Here is an 11,094-nt window from a genome sequence, read left to right on the forward strand (position 1 = left end):
ACACATGTCGAAATTGCTGACGATGTCCTCATCAAATATACCATGCAAAAATTCAAATGCAATTGTAATTATAAAAATTAAAATTTTACCAATGGATCCTCTAGGTGCATCTCTATCACTTTGATGGATCAGACTGTATATTGTAGGTCGTATGGGTGGCAGTGTTGGTGTAGTAGACTGTGTAGGTCCTCTGGCTAGCTGCATCAAACTAGCAAAACTCACTGACATTATTACTATTGCACTTAGTTCATTTTGTGTATCTTGATAAATTTAACCCATCTATTCATTGATAAAATTCTTTTTCCTAATCAATAACACACAAATTCAACATGCAATTCAATTAATTAATACATAAATGACAAATATATACCACCCAACTTTTACCCCACTCATAATCACTTCCTATAATTCTGATTACAATCTAATTCTTCCAACAAACTCTTTGATACCAATTTTGTCATGCCCTAGTATCAAATTTGGAATAATTGTTTATTTATTATTTTAAAAATATACTAGAGATTCTATAAATTATCAATATAAATATTAACTAGCAAATTAACTAAAATCACATACATCAAAATATTTATGTTATTCATTTGTCAAAAATGATATTTACACTAGCTAGGAGAGCACTACAATTACTAATCTATCACAATCTCCTAACTATAAAAGAATAAAAAAAATGCATAACAAAATTTAAAGAAGAATCTGATGATCTTTATCAATATTACTGCTCACGATCATGATATTTTTCCTTACCTGAAATCATTAAAATTTACACAATGAGCTAACCAAAATTAGTCGAACAGGTAACCAAAACTATATCACTGTTTTTAATGCAAGATAAAAGAATCAATATATATGTTTATGTTCTAATCATTATCAATCATCAGTGTGCAGGTTATGAGTGATGCTCAAAGTAGATAGGCGGGACATAAGGAGACTGAAGAGGACATGTCATTGTAGATGTTCCATTAGTTGAAGCCCTCGTTGTTCAAGAGAGCTGTAGAGTGACTCATTATTGTGTATAGATAAGATATTTGACAACATGCAGTGCCCAGAGATTTCAAAAGTACCACATACAATATTTCTATTTGAAGGAGAAACATAAAGATGGTGGCTAAGATAAAAGAGGGAGAAATTTCAGGGCAAGATGAATGTGGAGATTTCTTGGGCAGAGTTTGTTGTTTTCAAAGATTGATTCGTACCTCTGTCAGCCTTATAGTAGATGCATGAGACTTTCATGAGATTGGAGTAGGGGAACATGATAATGATGTAATATTAGGCGAAGTTTACTGCACTGGAAAGGTACACATCACAATTGATCAGTACAACAGATGAGAAGTGCTATAGATTCTTGAGAAGAGTGCGAGGTAAATTGAGACATTCACTTGTACAATTGAGTATTCAGGAGTTTTTAGAGCTGGTTGAGAGAGCGAGACTGGTGGAAAATGACTTGGCTATTCTACTATTCAGACGTGATATGAACAAGAAGAGATCGAGAAATGACATAACTAGGAGAGAGAGCAATGAAAATATGGGTAGATTTTTAGACAACATGCAAGGATCTGCATCTGAGTCCAGTGTAGGGAGTGTACTGGAGTGTGCTCGATGTGGTAAGAGACAGTGGATTGTGTTTTCTGATGACTAGGCCGTGCTTTAATTGTTGGCAGCGAGGACACCCGATGGTTGATTTTCCAGTACAACGATAGAGGACATGATCCAATTTCAGAGGGGAACAAGCCATGCAAGGCTATAGACAGAGGACCATGTGATCTAGAGAATATAATGAAGGGTTTGTAAGCATGACAGATGGAAGAAGAGTGGTTGAAAATAGACAATTTCTTACAAATTTGATTCTGGGGTGTGACACTCGAGACCCTACCTCTGAAAACATTACAACAAATTGATTTGTCTCTTGAGCTGTACTTCCCAACCTTCCTCATTACACAATGAGTCTAAAGGAGCATTCAATTTTGCAACAAATAGTTGATGATTTACTGGATAAGAAGTTGATCCAGTTGAGCTCGAGCCCCTGTGAAGTCCCCGCTTTACTTGTTTCAAAAATGATGTTGTTGGCATATGTGTATGGATAATTGAGTGATTAATAAAATAAGTTCAAATTCCCGGTGCGAATAATTGAAGAATTCTTAGAGAAACTAGCAAGTTATACTATTTTATGATAATTTGACCTTCACAGTGGTTATCATTAAATCTGCATTTGCCTTGGCGAGCCATGGCGATAAGTTAAAGACAACATTCAATACTCGCCGAGGATTAAATGAATAGAGAGTAATGCTGTTTGGGTTGTGCAATGTCCCATCTACCTTCATGTGTTGGATGAATGAGGTGCTTAAAACCCATTTTGAATAAATTTTGTGTTGCTTACTTTGATGACATACTCGTCTATAGTAGTAGTACATTGGCGGAGCATTTATAGCACTTGACAAATAATTTTTAAACCTTAAGCGAAAGCAAACTATAACTAAACATTTCTGAATGTGAGTTTGCTACCCAAGTGTTTACTTCTTGGTTTTGTCATCTCTATCGATGGTGTCCAAGTAGATCTCAGAAAGATTGCAGCTATTGTTGCTGGCCAGCAGCACGTTCCGTCTTTAACATTCGAAGTTTTCATGGATTGACAAATTTTTATTGACAGATCATCTGAGATTTCAATATACTTATGACTCCCATTATTAATCGTTTGAAATTAAAGCAATTTCAATGGACTGAAGCACAACTGCGCATCTTTGAGGCAATTAAACATGTGTTGTCTTCGGCACCAGCCCTTGCCCTTCAAATTTTGAAAAAACCTTTAATGTTGATACATGTGCATCCAGTGTGGTGTTGGTGCAAAATTGCCTCAAGAACATATAGATTGGTTGAGTTTTTCAATGAAAAATTAAGTCCTGAAAAGCAAAGATGGTCTGTTTATGAACATGAACTTTATGCAATTTTTGAGCAATGGGAAAACTACTTATTACATCGACATTTTTTTCTATGCAGCGACCATCAAGCCTTATAATATATCAAAAATTAGAAAATAGTAAATCAGATGTATGCTCATGGGTTATCTTTTTACAAAAATTTACTTTTATTTTAAAACATAAGGATGGCTTTCAAAATTGTGTTGCTGATGTTCTCAATTATCAGTCAGCTCTCCTAAATCAATTACAAACTGAAATAATAGGCTTGGAATGTTTAAAGGAATCATATGCTACTGACAAAGACTTCAGTTTTTGTTGGCATAACTGTATTAACAACTCTTTAGTTGCTGAATTTTCTATCAGGCGCTCTCTTCAAAAACAATTTGCTATGCATCCTGCAGTCCTCTTAGCGTCAATAGTTGATTAAGGAATTATAAAGCGGGGGTCTTTCCGCCCATGTTGGTCATAAAAAAACAATTGCACAACCTCAGCTCAGATTTTTTTTGGCCACATCTTTGTTGGGATTTAATTCACTCTGTTTGCCAAAATTAGAAAGGAGGAAGTCAAAATGCTAGTTTATATCTTGCATTACCCGTGTCGGGCTTAATTTGCTAAAATTTAAGTCTAGATTTTGTCGTGGGTTTACCTCGCACTAAACGCGGACATGATTCCATCATGGTATTGGTAGATCGTTTTAAAAGAATTGATGCTTTACCTGTTGCATGTCTCTTCTTTAATGAATTTTTTAGGCCTTGTCAGCTGCTTTACTTTTTGAAAAATCTAACATATCAAGTGTTTATTTTTGCCGGAAATGTGTGATATAAGGCACTCTATTGTATGTCCACTTGCTTCATTACTTGCGGCAACACAATTGCAAAGCGGCTTCTTCATCTCTGAAGCAATCTTATGAATGTAGAACTTCAATTCATTGATATAGGAGTGCTAAGGGTGTTTCATGTCATCCAGGATGGAAAGCCAGCAGTTAGTGCTTCTCTTGCGGGTGGTGAGACTGAGGCCTTGGAAAGGCTCAGGAAATTTGCAGTTGAATGTTGTGCTCAGCCAAACAAAGGGTTTAGAAATGGGGCTCAGGATAGTATCTATGGTGCTAATTTCTCTTGCAAAATTTCTCCTTGGTTAGCAATGGGATGCCTTTCTCCCCGTTTCATGTATGAGGAACTCAAGAGGACTGCAAATAGGTTTGTAATTCTCAGTTTCCAGAACATATTTTATGGCCTGCTCATTAATGTAATCCCATTCAAGTGGGTCATTTAGCATATCCATTCATGTTGTCATCTGCACTTACTGCCTTCAGTACCCATATGATCAAGAAAGAACTTGCAAAGCATGAAGTAAAACATGTTCCATCTTCATTAAGGCCTTTGATCACCTTAAAAAAACGGTTGCCAGCATATATATATACTTTTAGACCTAACGTAGTTAGAAAACATGTTTAACTCAATATTATAATGCAGGAGAAATCAACATTTAGACCACATTGCTTAGGGCTTATTTGTTGCTTTACATATTTTTTTTATAACTTATTTATATAATCTTAAGCTTTTTTGAATTTGTTAATGGAATTTTGCTACCTTTCCAGGGCAATTTCAAGCAAAACTCAGAAAAATGTTGATGCTTCAGGAGGCAGTGGAATGAATTGGTTGATGTTTGAATTGCTGTGGCGGGATTTTTTCAGGTAAAACTAATTTTCATCTTGTTAATGTCTGTTTAGCTTATAGTTTTGTTACAGAACATAAAGGCATTCATAGTTTTCATCAAAATTAACATTATTTAACTCAATATTATAATCCTTTTCGAAACTCAAATGCTTGATAAAAATAATTAAAATTAAATTGAGTCTTCAAGTTATTTGCTAAATATAAACTTTTAGTATTTATAGCTATATATATATATAGTGCTTGGAGCAGAAAAAAAGATCAAGAAATAAGTAGTTAAATAACCTTTCGAACTATCATTAAATAAGGGGTTTTTTGAGCCCTTAGTGAACTGCTTGTTTGATAATTGATAAACAAGCTTATTCACAAAGGTCAGGAGTAAATTTATATTAAAATTTATTTATTTATATATCGAGCTTCCAGGCTTTTCCAGGAAAGTTCAATTATCTAAATAAAACTAACATAAATGAGCATTAAATTAATGATTATCGAGGAAACATATTATTTTATATGCACTTTAAATTAATGATTATCGAGGAAGCAGGAATCGTATTATATTACATGTACTTTAATTTGCCTACAGGCTTATTGAATTTTATTTGAATTAGAGTTAATCTTTTCTCTGCTGGTTCTTTTCTGGTAGGGAAAGGCATTTGAGGTGAACTTTTAGTTTCATTTTTCTTTAGTGTCACATTAGAGTGTAACAGGTACTTGAACAGAACTTGCTAGAGTTTATGTTAAAAATTAGAATTTCATGCAAATCTTAAACATGAAAATGGTAAAAGAGGACGCTGGGAGAAGAAAGATAAGCAAAATTGTTTTTTTCTTAATTGTGATTATCTTCATTTGTAATTGCCTTTATCTCCTTTTGAATCCCCTTGCGCTGATTAATTTTCTTTTATTCTTTACTATTGTTTCCTTTCTTTGTGGGCTCCAAAAATTTCATATTCACATAGCCCGGCCTCTCCGCGTCATATCTCTTTTTCTTTGATTTGTGACCGCGGAGAGTTTTAACGGTTTTAGGTTCCGGGTGAATTTTTAGAAGGTAGATTGGGTTTTAGATGAGACACTACCCAGAGATTTTGCCCCCATTTTGTGAGGAGTTAATGATCTGAGTTCTGGTTTCCTATAGGCGCAAACCCCTAATTACCCCTTTCGATAACGAGAGAGAACTTTCGATTAAGGCTAGTCGTTGAAGAGGTTATATAGGTTGTAAATCCGGTGTATAATAGCAACAATTTTAGGGTTTGAATTTGATTTTATGATTTGGAATTTATCATCATGAATTTAAAACTGGTGATGGGGGAATGAAGACGAGCCCGATCAAGATCCCATGGTTCTGTCATCCCGAGCTATCATAATTCCTGGTTTACTTAGTCAGAGGAGGCAGTCGACCCAACCTGACAGAAAAGGTACCTTAAAATAGCCTCTGATTGATAGATTAATAGGAGCCTTGCTCTAATTCTTGAAATTAAGGTTTTACTTGAATAGAATAATATGGTAATGCTAAGAGATAAATAAAGATAATTTTGGATGAAATTTAAAAGGTGGAATAAGGAGAGATAAGTTCTTATCCACACCCAACTTTCTTTTGCTGGTTGTCCATGACATGGGCTACCTCATGGATTGACGGTAGTAAGGTGGTTGCCCTCTTCCCATGTGGCCCTTCCATTATCTATTCTCTTAGCTTGATTTGAATTATTTACTTATTTGAACCCTTTTATAGTGGCAACTTTAAATAGTAGTTATATTACCTGTCATGAAAATAATCTCTCTATAAATAGAGGATAAGAATGCACACAATTAATTACTTTTAGAGAAAGTATCAAAATAGTCCATTTACTGTTTATTAAAGACAAAATTATCTCAAATTATATTAAATGATCATTTTGGTCCCTCAACTCTTTAAGGAGGAACCAAAATAGTCTTACCTTGTAGTTATTTTAGTTCTTTTTAAAGAACTTAATGGACCAAAATGATATTTTAATATAGCTGGGGATTATTTTGATCTTTTCAAATGGCTGTGTTATTTTAATTTCCAAATAAGTTTGAGTTATTTTAAGTATCACTTTGACCGGTATGCACTGAGTTTATAATCTAAATTGCTAATTGCTCTTCTTTTATTTTATTTGGAGAGGTGTGTGTTTGGTTAATAGAACATTATTATCATTTTCCCGTTCCTTTCAGGTTCATTACAAAGAAGTACAGCACCAAACGTAAGGTTGGCGCCGAGCCAGTCACAGCCTGTACTGGTACTCTTTCTTAATTCTCTTTTTAGCTATTGTACCTATATAAACATGAATCATGAAATGAGAAATGTGTAGCTAAATTTGCTCTTGTATTATGATACAAATTGATCAATTTTGATTTCAGATCCTTATCAAATATTTCTTTGAAAATATTTCCCGTTCTTCTATTTGAATAATTATGGCTTTTTGTTTGTACTCGCATTCAATGAGTCAGGATATCTTAGGGCATCTACATCTGAACTTTAATTTTGATTTCAGATCCTAAATTCATATTTCATAATTCTCTTTTTGTTTGTACTCGCATTCAATGAATCAGGATATCTTAGGGCATCAATTTTTTAAGTTTATATATACAATTGTAACTGATTAGTGAAATATAAATTGAATATTTAGAGAGATTTTTAATGTTATTTTTTCCAAAATATTTTAATTCTTATTTGACATTATGCATTTAGGAAGACATTATTAGAGTAAGTCTATGAACATTTTTAGAGTTGGTAGAAATATTAGATTGCCAAATTAATATTATCTTGTATGCTTTATAGAATTAGTTTTTATAATATATATGTAATATAGAGTATGTTCTCTTTTATTTTAGTTTTTTATTGTTCTAATTTCTTGTCTTTATATAAATACTAGCACTATACGAGAATCTGACCCAAATAATGTGTTTGGATTAAATTGATTAATATTTGGGTTAGGGTTGGGTTCAAAATTCTGACCCATGTAATTAATGGGTTTGGATCGAGATTCAAACCCATCGGAACGATAGTAATGCTCTAAATCTAAAATTAGTCATTTAATCATAGACCTTCATTCAATGTAGCCCTATACAACCACTACAACACTTGCATTCTCACCATTTTCTCGATCTCTCCCCGCTGCAAAGTGATTAGGGCATTTCCAACTGAACTCCTCAAAATATAGTAATAACAATAATGCATCTTCATCCGAACTTCATTTCTAACATCAAAAAATAATATTCCATATAAATTCTTTCTCATCTTCATATTAACCCAAAAAAATAGGTTTCTGTGAATAGTTGGCGTCACACTGTTCACATAATTAAAAATTCATTTTTTTGGGTTCGGGTGAAGGCTTGTGTTAGTTGCAAACGGACTTTTACAGTTCGGTTGGAGATGCATCAATGCCTTGCTCGATGCCGTTCCTTCTCCCCTCTAAAGCCCTATTTTCAGTCGACATCTCCAAGCATCCACCTGAGCATGAAAATAGGATGCGGCAAACTTTGCCGCAATCAAGTCATTGTTGTCTGTTTCTCTCTATAGGTAACTCCTTCATTCCTCCAATTATTTTCTTCATGCCACTGATTTCCTCCTTACATTTGCCTTCATTTTTTTATCTATTTACTTCTAGATTTATTTGGAATTTCATGGGTTTTCTGACTAACTTTACAAAAAGTGAGCTCTTTACTGTAGTTTGAAAAAAATTACTGTGCCATAATTGAAGTGTTCTTCATGACAAAATTCTATGAAGTGGTGCAAGAGATGTGATTGATTTAGATGATGAAGAAGTGATGTGATTAATTTAGTTGATGAAAATTAATGAAGAAGTGCTTGAGATGTGACCGATTTTGAAGACAAAGCTATGTAAAGAGGTGCAGGCGTCAATTAATCTTGAAAAACTAAGGGTGCAAACGAGTCAAGTCGAGCTCGAGTCAGAGTGTGTTTGAGCTGAGCTCGACTATCAAATACCGAGCTCAAGCTCGAGTAAAGCTCAAAAGTCGAGCTCGACTCGGCAAAGGGAAAATGAGCTCGTCGAGCCGCACTTCGAGCCTATTAACAAGTCCCACGTCAGCGCCTGCGTCGTCTGCTTGCATCAACACCTGCATCATCTGCATCTTTCTATCATTTATGCATCGTCCGCAAGCTCGACTGTTTCAAGAGGGGAAAGAAGTGGATGCTCTAAGATATTCAAAGGAGAAAGATTAGCTCACATGTGGCATTGGCAGTGGTGGCTTTTATGTCGGCGATGCGGGTGAACCGAGCAGAATGCTTCGATGTCGCTTGCAAGGTGAACCGAGCGGGATGCTTCGACGTCGCTCGCGGTGGTGGCTTTGACGTCTCAACCTGTTAATGTCGGCACCGGTGATGACGGTGAACCATCTCCCGGGAATACGTGGCTTGCGAGAGTTTGTGCCGATGAAGGATCTAGGAGAGCTATCCAAGATGAAGGCTGAGGAAGCGAACCGGAAGCTCACTAGCAGCATCTTCTTAGTCCGAAGTTCGAACGAGCCGCGGCTTTCATTTTTCTGTGGTTTCATTTTCCCCGCGTCCGCGTCTTTCTGCTTGCATCATTCCATTTTCCCGCCGCTGTTACACAAGCTGCTCGACGAGCTCGCCAGTCAAGCAATTGGGTGTTCGAACTCGGGCTCGTTAAGTTGTCGAGCGCGAAATTGTGTTAGAGCTCGACTCGCGAGCTCAATAAGCTCGACTCGTCGAGCCCGTTAATGACTCGGTTGCACCCCTATGAAAAACTATTGTAACTTGTGTTGATGATAAGATTAATTATTCTGCGTGGACGTTGAACGTCGTCCGAAGACCAACAAAAATGTGCCACATCACTCCTGTGCTCGATACTGTTCAGTACTGCTCAGTACCGTGGCTTGGTACCGTTGACGTGACACATTCTGTTTGGTCTCCGGATGACGTTCAGCTTCCAATCTCTGCACAGAATAATTTCTCTCGTGATAATATGGACTTAGGTGACAAAGCTATATGAAGAATTGCAAGTATTGCTATTGGTTACAGGAGATCAATTTGCTTGAAGCAATGCCCTTTAGAATTTGGAGGCTAATAACAAAATAGATAAATATGAGGTTTTACTAAATCATAGCATCATCATAGTCTTAACAATCGCAATCCATATTGACTGGAGCCAATAATGGAGCTAGAGAAATAATTTACCTGTACTATTTTAAGGAGGGGGGTAGAGGTGGCAAAAGCTGAATATTTATTATGAAAACTTCAAATTGTGGGTATGTATTTGATTATATTTTATGACATTATACATTTAAGATGGGGACATATGAGGCAGTCTTTCTGGTTGCCAATTAATGGAGGGCTTGGGAGCTCTTTAAAGTTGCTACAGGCATCATGTGATGTTTGCTCTATCTTTATGTTTTTTTTACTTGACATGTCAACAAAAAAATTGTTTGATCAAGCATCAATCCTCACCTGATGCAATATTTGAATTTTATAACTTTTGAAATTGAAGTCAAGGCCATCGGAACTCTGATTTCAGTAAACTTATACTCGAAATGAATATTTTGACTAGGAGAGTTCAACAACATAGAAAGTAATTTTGATTGGAGTTCAAAAGAGCACGAATCAAACACTTGAAGTGTGATTGAGAGCTTTGTGAATCGTAAGCTTGTTAAATTAAATTTTGGGCCATATGAACTCCAATTTTAGCAAGCTTTTAGTCGAAACGAATATTTTGACAAGGCGAGTTCAACAACACGAAAGCGTTTGGATTCAAGTCCAAAAGAGCCCAATGAAACACTTGGAAGTGTAGTTGAAAACTTTGTGACATTATTTGAGATACTGAATTATCTTCAAATCTTATGTGCTTACAGTCCAATCAAGCTTCTCAACAAGATGAATCTACCAAGCCCAATATGATTCACTCTGATGTCATTAAGGTAACGTGTGATCTTTTTTAGTTGGATATTATTCCTTTCTGCTTAAGGGATTTTCATTGCTCATAAGAATCCTTCATGAGGATCATATCAGTTTCACACACTGTTAGTTCGCAAATTTACACCAAGGAGAATTAGCATTTGTATAAAAATCAGGGGTAGAACCAGCCTTAGTTCTCAGGGGTAAGTGACAAACTTATAAAAAAATAGAAATATATATAAGGGTGCAATAATAATGTATTTCGCACAAAATCACTTTTCACAAACTTGTTTGTTAGTTTTAGAAAAATTGATGAAAATAGCGGGAAGTCAATAGGCTTTCCAATTTTTGGAGGGGCAAATTGCATGAAAAAATATCGGCTGGGGGTATAAAATAAAATTCAGGGAGGGGGTGCAGATTACAAATAATCATTGTTATATTAAGAGTTTTAATTTTTTTAAGGGGCAATTGCCTCTCCTTAGCTATATGCTTCTCAAGAAATTAAGGTTTCTTTTGGAACAAATTTTTATATTTGAAATTTGCTTTAGAAAGTTGTGAGATAGCTGTCACAAACAAAGCCTAAGATAAATAAAAATGGTATTTGAGA

The 11,094-nt window shown here is 35.3% G+C and overlaps 1 protein-coding gene across 2 annotated transcripts in view; it reads left to right on the forward strand.

The window, feature by feature from the left end:
* Positions 1-10,610, forward strand: part of LOC110108224 (blue-light photoreceptor PHR2) — a 33,919-nt gene extending 23,309 nt beyond the window's left edge. The window contains exons 2-5 of one of the 2 annotated variants that reach the window (XM_028697117.1): positions 3,894-4,123; positions 4,525-4,620; positions 6,788-6,852; positions 10,445-10,610. In XM_028697117.1, coding sequence (XP_028552950.1) covers positions 3,894-4,123; positions 4,525-4,620; positions 6,788-6,852; positions 10,445-10,470 — 417 coding nt within the window. In that variant the 3' untranslated portion in view covers positions 10,471-10,610. Of the gene's footprint in view, positions 1-3,893; positions 4,124-4,524; positions 4,621-6,787; positions 7,002-10,444 lie in introns of those variants that run through there. The other variant, XM_028697118.1, reaches the window with a different exon arrangement.
* Positions 10,611-11,094: the final 484 nt, after the last annotated feature.

Source organism: Dendrobium catenatum, unplaced genomic scaffold, assembly GCF_001605985.2.
Source record: "Dendrobium catenatum unplaced genomic scaffold, ASM160598v2 fragScaff_scaffold_875, whole genome shotgun sequence".
Lineage (NCBI taxonomy): Eukaryota > Viridiplantae > Streptophyta > Magnoliopsida > Asparagales > Orchidaceae > Dendrobium > Dendrobium catenatum.